The 8760-nt window shown below is 45.0% G+C and overlaps 1 protein-coding gene across 1 annotated transcript in view; it reads right to left on the bottom strand.

Moving 5' to 3' along the window:
• Window positions 1-4664: 4664 nt before the first annotated feature.
• LOC109304860 (alpha-tectorin-like) overlaps window positions 4665-8760 on the bottom strand; it is a 29207-nt gene continuing 25111 nt past the window's right edge. The window contains exon 8 of the mRNA XM_019527691.1: window positions 4665-5832. Within this exon, the coding sequence (XP_019383236.1) occupies window positions 5651-5832 (182 nt within the window). The 3' untranslated portion in view covers window positions 4665-5650. The remainder of the gene's footprint in view (window positions 5833-8760) is intronic.

The following is an 8760-nucleotide window of genomic DNA, read 5'->3' as shown; positions in this document are numbered from 1 at the left end:
GCGACTCCCTACCCTGCGCAGGCGCACACGCGCGCGCCGAGCCCGCAGTCCTCTGCTCACGGCCGATCCGGAGCCTGCACAGCCGCCGCGGGCGGGGGAGGGGGCGTGGCGCCGGTGACGCACGCCGACGCCGACGCTGCAGGGAGAAGCCGGGAAGGGGCGTCTCAGCACCGCCGAGTGCCCGGATGCAGCCTCGCCCCCCGCCTGTGACGTTGGGGGTGGGGGAAGGGGATGTCCTGTGTTGCGGGTGTGCGACTGTTACCGTATTTACACGATCACTTCAACCCTTGCGCGATGTAGGAGCACTTGAGGGGAAAAGTGTTAGTGCGCCACCATTTTTGAGACAGGTCATGAATGCAGCACGTGCAAAACCCAAGCCACTCTTGAGGAGTCTTAGCCCACTCTCGGGCTTGATGGCAGCACGTTCTTGCCACTGCTTGCCTCGAAATAAAGGTTTCAACTTTGAGGACCTGCTTCTCGCTCCCTCACTGGAGAATTACAGTGAATGACAGAAAGTAAAGACAACTTATTCGCATATTTTATCGGCACACGATAGTTTTTCAGCAAGTACGATCACGTTGAGGTTCCAGGACTATCATTTCATATTTAAGACACAGTGACACTGTTACCAGCACAGAGCAGGATTCCAGCCCTGCTTCCCTCCCCTGTCTGGAGTGCAGCACTGGTTGCACCCCCTTGACAAAATCCTGGATCCACCCAGGGTTTCCCCTTACTTCCTGGCACCGTGTCTTCACTTTGGTGGGTGCCGGCTGGCGGAGCTCCCATAGTCCTACTGCAGGTAGCCGGGAACGTGACTTGGAGTCCACATCTGGCCTGAGATGGACCTACCCCGGCATTTCTAATTCCTTAACCCCATGCATATCTGTAGAAAGACTTTTTCCTTCTAACGGCCAATGGGGTAGTGCAGAAGTAGAGTTAGTCATTTTAATTTCTTTCCCATTCAGCAGAATGATCCTTTAGTACCAGGCAAGGCCAGACACAGGCATGGATGAACTGGGTGGCCATGTGGAGCCTGGACACAAAGAGGAGCCGGGCAAGGTAATTTTTTCCTATTGTCCACCCTCCAGCTCCGTTCCCATCATGGCAGCGCAATGCTGCACCGCCACCAACGTCTCCTGTCAGAAAACCAATCAGAGTGCAAAAAAAGTGTTATGGACAGACAGGCAGACAGAGTAAGGCTTTTATAATATTAGAATTATTTCTGGCAAAGATAATTAGATAATATTAGAATTATCTCTGGCCTGATACTAAAAGTTTACCCAGGGTCACCAGGAGTCTAGGTACGGTGCTGGTACCAGGCCTTTTGTTTACCTGCCCCTGGCTGCTTTCATATATGGATATTCAGAGCACACCTACAAGTGCATTAATGTGCTTTTTCCAGTACACATTAAATTTAGTAGCTCTGGGCACCTATACATGAGCAGGGAGGCTGCTCCCATGCACTGGAATTCCAGCACATCAGAGCAGACTCAATTCATTGAGTCTGCTGGAGTGTGGCAATTGCTGCACTCAATCAGACCTCTGCTTCTCATATATCAGCGTCCCTGCACTTAAGAATGGCGGTGGGGGCACTTGAACTAAAGGTTATCAAATGAGCTTTATTTCAAACACCCCTACCGCCATTTTTAAGTGTGAGGATGCTGATACATGAGACGTGACAGTGCTTTAACTAATTAAAGCACTGCCCCCCAACTCCCAGAGCATATGTAAAAGTGTTCTCCAGTGTAAGGTACTAAATAAATGCACATTAAGCTCCTAACCCTAATGCACAGTACTGAAAGCACACTTTTTAGTGATGCTTAATGTGCAGTAGCCTATTTTACTGTGCATTAGCATATTTGCACGGTTTTTGATGTGACACTTTAATACACAGTAGCCTATTTTACTGCACATTAAAGCACATGTGTAGATGCACCCTCAGTGACTCAGGGAAGAACCTATCACTGCACATGGATGGACTCACTGATATTCAGTGAGCTGTTTCCATCTCTTCCTCCCCTACCCCCCAATAACAAACATAATATGAGCTGCCATTTTGGTTAAGCAGCCTGGATAGAATTAATCGCACTGTTAGCTCAGTAGTCATCTTCCATCAACGTAGATACAAGATTCTAGCGCTTCATGGCCTGTGGCAGTGCTGTGGGTGAATAAATCTAGAAGCTATTTCTACTGGCTCAAAGCCAAATGAATGAAACTACATTTGGGTTATGAGAGAAAAATGAATATCTGTGTCTGGTGATATTCTGTATACGGAATTTCCACAGAAAGGTTGGAGTGCAATTTATGCCAGATCCATATTGGCTGGCCACACCAGATAGAACCAGATGACACTGGCTTTCTCTTAGGCTTTATTTCTGACCATTTCAAACCTATTTCAAAGACCATGCTGTCAGACTGTATCTGCAAACTGAGAAATTCCTGCTACTCAGTAATTTTATGAGATGTAAAATATTAGAAACTTTTAAGACTACAAAAATGTGCAAATTATTTCCCAAGGAACAGCCTTAAATTACAGTTGTTCTTATAATTTTTAATTGTATAAGACCTTTCAAGTTGCAAGCATTTATAAGTGAACTGAAGTTCTTGCAACAGTTTGTGCATGAGTATTATGTATGGTAAAATTATTTAAAGTTTTGGTCCAGACCATAAATGTAAAAAAAAATAAACATGTTATGTGCACATTAGCAAAAGATTTGAACACACACAAGCACTTCCATTTGACAGGGCATAAATATGAAACATCAACATTTACGGTATCAAGTTCCACCCTTAGATCTGCACATACAACTTCCATTGTTTCCATGCCCAGTCTGAGAATGGAATGTGTACAAACACCAGTGACCTCATACCAAGTTCAATATATGCATTCAGGGCCAAAGTTTTAAACCTAGCACAATGAAAGATATGCCTCCTAGGATTGTTTGAGGGGTTTTTTTTGTTACTCTCCTATGACAATACCTTATGACTAGGGATCCAGGTTTTCTGTCTGCCGTGGAGAAATGCAGATTTTCTCCTTTAAAGGAAAAAACCATGGGAAACCACAGGTTTCCCCTGACAGGCTGGTACAGTTCCAGCCTACAAGGAGCTGCTTGGGCCTGGGGGGAGCGGGAGGAGGGTGTTCAGGCAGGGGACACAACATGCATGTGTGTGTGCACACATGCACATGGCAGCCAGGCAGTGGTGGAGAGCAGCTCCTGCAGCTCCCCACAGGTCAGTCTCTGGGGGGGCATAGGGGACATGTGCTCCCCCAGATTTATGTGCTCACAGCAGGGCATAGGACTGCAGTCTGGCTGGACCTGCACAAGCAGGAGCTGCCTCTGCGGCCCAGCGGGCAGGAATCAGCGCAGGAGGGTAGAGAAGGGCAGCAGACCCCTGCACCAGCCATGCTACAAGCAGCCCAAGAAGTAACGGACTGGGGAAGGGGGCCACGCTGCCCTTACCTCCTTTCATTGCTAGCTGGTCATGCACCAGGCTGCAGCTGTACCCTGGAGGGGAGGTGAAGCATGGACAGCCTGAGAGGAGAACTAGCAGTGGTGGCCGGGTTATGGCAGTGTGGTAGAGTTATGGCCCAGCATGCAAGCGGCTGGTGGCAGCGTGGCTCCCCGGTCCATTATTCCTCACACTGCTGGTGGTACGGCTGGCATGGGAGTCATGGAAGCAGCAGCAGTGAGTCTCGCTGCTCCACGCCAGGTCCCACCCACACGCCAGGCTGCAGCCCTGTGCCCCTCTGTGGGAGCAAAAACCTGGGGGGGGGGGTTCTGTGCCCCCCAGACCACCCTAAACATACCTGTGCTTGGCCCCCCCACACACACACAACTATCCCCCGTCCCCTACACACTGGGGGCTGGGGATGGGAGCAGCAGGTCAGGAGAGAGGGGCACCAGCAGAGCTGCAGGGGTGAGGGGCTCTGGGTTGGGATTGAGGGGCACTTGCAGTGATGGGGGCTGCGGGTCAGAAGTGAGGGTGGGAGCGCTGTAGCTTGGGAGTAAGGGGCACTGGCACATCACAGCTGCTCAGCGCCACACAGCAGTGAGGGGGACAGCTGCAGCTGGATCCACATGCTGATGAATGAAGCAGGTAGGGGAAGCTCTGATTTTCCATGATAAAAAAAAACAAAATCAAAACCCTAAAATATATAGGTATTTAGAATTTATTTTAGTCCAATGATTGAGGCACTGGTAGGCTTTCAAATTGCTTTAAAATTGTAAATGTATCAATAAAACATTGTGTTCAACTGATACCTATATATAGTGGCGTTTCATTTTAATTGCGGAAAAACACAGATTTCAGGGGTTTTAATCAGAGAATTTGGGGATTTTTAAACAGAGAAAACCAGGATCCCTGCTTATGATCCTTTCACTTATGATCCCTTCTGCTCCTATGTAAGTTTTGTGCGATTCCAAAACATCAAATTGTATAGGGATTTTAATACTGAAAAGTAATAATACTAATACTAGTTATTCTATGCTAGAATTGGAACCAACTTCCAAGAGAAGTGGTGCTGGCTCCTACCCTAGGGGTCTTTAAGAGGAGGATAGATGTACACCTTGCTGGGGTCGTTTGACCCCAGTACTCTTTCCTGCCATCGCAGGGGGTCTGACTAGATGATCTACTCAGGTCCCTTCTGACCCTAGAAACTATGCCATATTATCTTGCATACTGATATTATAAAAGAAACAATTTCAGAAATTCTCATACTCTCTCCTGTGCTTCCCAACCTTAAGCATGAAAGACCTATGACTTAGTAGAGGGAAAGGGCAGTTTTAATTCCCATCTACATTAGCATTCTAATTAAGTTAGGGTTAGGATCAACACAATTACCTTCATAGTCAATTATATTGTAATACCTAAAAAGTCTACTATGAACTGGTGCCAGCTGTATTTCTGCAATAAGCCTTGAGCTGTCCTGTGCTTTTACTCTGTTACAAGGATCTAATTAGGTCTAGACTACAAATTTTATTCATATTGAAACAGCTTCCCGGATTCCGAAGAAAATGATCAGAGTAAGATATAAGGGATTTATGTTCATCTCAAAAAATGGAAAAATTAATTTCTTCATATACTTAAAGTGGTGATGCAGGTGGTGTAGGAGTCCTGTCTAAATCCCACTAAGATGAGACACTGAATTACATTTTTTCCACCCAAGTGGAAGGGGAGAACAAGAGATATTTTTGCTGCCCTGGTAGTCACTGGAATACAGCCACAGTGGTAAAAGTCTGTGTTCATACACTTTTGGCTGTGACTCAGCAACAAGTTCAATCAAAAGAACAGTCTCTGTTTGTCTTATGAAACTCAAAAGAAAGTGACAAGTCATTTGGTGCTTATACCATAAAAACAACTGGTAACAGATTTTTCCTTGATAGAGAAAAATCACAATAAGCCTGCAAAAAATAAAATCTTAGAAAATAAAGTTCTCATCATGCATTATTTTAAACTGTACTCATTTTCTGTAAACTACAGTGGCATGAAAGTGAACAGAAGAGCATACCACAATAATTCGTACGATTCAGATGTACCCAAACAAAAATTTAATTTTGTAAAACAACAGTTAGTTGGAGGTAGGATTATGTTCCTATTGCATCTTATGACACATGCTGTGCATCAGATCTAATATGGGGAAGTCACTGGATCATGATGGTACTTCTGAGTTGTGAAAATGTGACATAGTGAGCTGTGCTTGCATAGGAGGATAGGCTCTTCTTGACTGAAGTAAAAGTTTTCCAAAGACGCCAGTTATAACTAAGACTGCCATTAGTACTCCACCAAGAACCAAGCTTTCTACAGGAGGAAGATTTCTTCTATCTGTAGGGACTGGAAAAAATAGAAAAGGTTTACAGAAAAATTCCTTGTCATAAGATCAAACTTACATCGTTACTTGGCACAGATCAGGGTTTTCCCATTTTATATTAATTGTGAACTGATCTTACACACATGTAGAAAAATTAGTTTAGATTTCTCCAAAAGAAAATGTATACCAGGATCATTTATCTAGGAAGAGAGAAACCAAATCCAAAAGCAGATGAAAACAGTTGATGTCCTGGTGGGGAGTGTGAATTCTTGTAAATGATCTCCCTTTCTCTTGCTCACCCAGTATTCAATCTTCCTTCTAATTGCATGAACAATGAAGGCAGCAAAGGACTGTTAAGGTGTATTAATAAGGAACAGATCATATGGTTTTGTCTATTTTTTCAATACAACAGCAGAAAGACAACCCTGAAGGGTGGGGATGTGTTGGATTCAAGGCATCTTTCTTCTTCATGGATTATTATAGTGAGAGTGGTTATTTTCATCATCCTGGGTCCCTTGTCCTACTGTTTCATATCTGTCAGTTATGTGAGTTCCTGAGATCATTTGTCCCTTGGGATTCTTCTTTGGCTTTGTATTAATTCAGGGATTTGCCCCCTTCCACCTGGAGTGAGCTGCGTGTGAATCACACCATCCCCTCCATCGGCTGGAAATTCAGGAATAATGTATCCTCTTTCTGAGATATTAAGAAGGCATTGAGCATGGTTAATGCATGCTATGATATAATCCCAATTGTTGCAGTTGGATTACACCAGTGATTCTCACCCAGGGTGTCACAGCACCCTGGAGTGCCGCGAGATCCTTTGAAAGGTGGCCGTGGGATGTGAGGAGATAAGTGAAGTGCAAAGAGGACACAGATTGGTTTTTAAAGCTACACATGAACTCTTGTGGCTACTATGGGCTCTGAACCACAAAAACGTCCGTGTCTAAGATCAGGTGTTAGTGGCTCAAAAAGAAATGTTCAGATTTAAAAAAAAAATCATAAAAATATTTGTATTGTGTTTAATTCCCATGGACACTAAAGCCCCTTTACCTGCTCTGTTTGAGTGATTTATGCTCACTTCAAGACCTTTCACACTGCAAGCATGTGGTAAAATTGACTTAATGTAAAGCAGGGGTTGGCAACCTGTGGCGTTCATGCCAGAGCGCGGCATGTGATGGCATTTTGCTTGGCATGCATGCCTTAGACAGATGGTGGGGGCGCTGCAAAGGGCCTGATCCTTATTGTGGCAATGCAGCCTCAGCTTCTTTCTGTCTGCCCTGAGGCATGTGTGCACCTGCTACCAGCAACGAGCCAGGCTGGGGCTCCATGGACCCCAGTGCAGCTGCTTGCAGCCTTCCAGCTGCCTGCCACAGCTGGTCTGAGCTCTAAACAGGTCACTGCTGCCTGCCACAGAGCCCAGGCTGCTCACAGTAGATGACAGGGAGGCTGAAAGCAGTTGAAAATCAGGGTCCACAGAGCCCTAGCTCAGCTTGTTGCTTGTGGCAGGTGCAAGCATGCCTCAGCGGATGGCAGTGAAGGGACCAGGGCTCCACTGCCACAACTAGGATCGAATCCCTTTGTGGCTCCCCTGTCATCTGCTCCAGCATGACAACCTCTTACGAGTCGAGGTTGCGGGTATTTTTGGCACTCTGCTTAAAAACATTGCCGACCCTTGATGTAAAGGAAAATTGGGGCTTCAACATATAAAATTCATAGAATTATAGAAAATGCAGGTTGGAAGGGACCTCAGGAGGTCACCTAGTCCAACTCTCTGCTCAAAACAGAACCATCCCCAACTAGATCACCCCATCCAGAGCTTTGTCAAGCCAAGCCTGCAAAACTTCCAAGGAAGGAGATTCCACCACCTCTCTAGGTAACCTGTTCCAGTGCTTCACCATCCTCCTAGTGAGAAAGTTTTTCCCTAACATCCAGCCTAAACTTTCCTTGCTGCAACTTGAGACCATTGCTTCTCGTTCTGTCATCTGCCCCCACTAAGAATAGTCCAGCTCCATGCTCTTTGAAACCCCCTTTCAGGTAGTTAAAGGCTGCTATCAAATCCCCTCTCAGTCTTCTCTTCTGCAGACTAAATAAGCCCAGTTCCCTCAACCTCTCCTCAGAAGTCATATGCCTTAACCCCCTAACCATTTTTGTTGCCCTCTACTGGACTCTTTCCAACTTGTCCACACCCTTTCTGGAGTGGTGATCCAAAACTGAATTTGATTCTGACTTATGCTAAAGTCCTTTACACTACACTGACAATAAAAAGAGTTATAAGGTGGTAGAAATGTAAAGAAGATGTAGAGAAAGTAATTATGAGAGTACACTGACGCTCACTTTATGGGTCCCTTTAATTGCCAAAATGATATAAAGTATATGCCTTCCTGTAAATCAGAAACAGGCTCTTCATTTTAACCTATAATAAAGGTTGACTGATCCTTTCCATGATACCATATTCTAATGACCTTTGATATTCAGATACTGTCCCTGATTCTAACCAATGGTGAAGAACAATTTCTGGAGCTAACTAAAAGACTCAGAGAAAATCTATGAACTGTGATATCAGGGGTTTTTTTTAATAAAATAACTTGTTTTATAAGAGAAAAATAGTTATTTAATGTGTGATTTTTGAAATAACAACAAGGATTTCAGGGTAAGACAAAATTCATATAGAAAAATAGGAATATTCATGATGGCTCAGACCACTAGTTTGTCTCATCCAGTATCAGATCTTAATAGTGGCTAACAGGCCTGTGCGAAGTGGCAAGCATTTGCTTTGGATTTGGATTCGGCCAACTTGGAGGACAGCGATTCGCTTCAGAGATTCGAATCGCTGTCCTGATTTGATTAGAGTGAATCAGATCTGAAAGATTCGGCGCTGCTTTGGCACCGCTTTGGAGATTTGGCCATGGACTAAACAGGCAGCTGACACAGCTAGGAAGTCTGTTGGGGTT

This window comes from Gavialis gangeticus, unplaced genomic scaffold, assembly GCF_001723915.1.
Source record: "Gavialis gangeticus isolate Ggan-Ray unplaced genomic scaffold, GavGan_comp1, whole genome shotgun sequence".
NCBI lineage: Eukaryota > Metazoa > Chordata > Crocodylia > Gavialidae > Gavialis > Gavialis gangeticus.
This window is presented reverse-complemented; position numbering and strand designations above follow the sequence as displayed.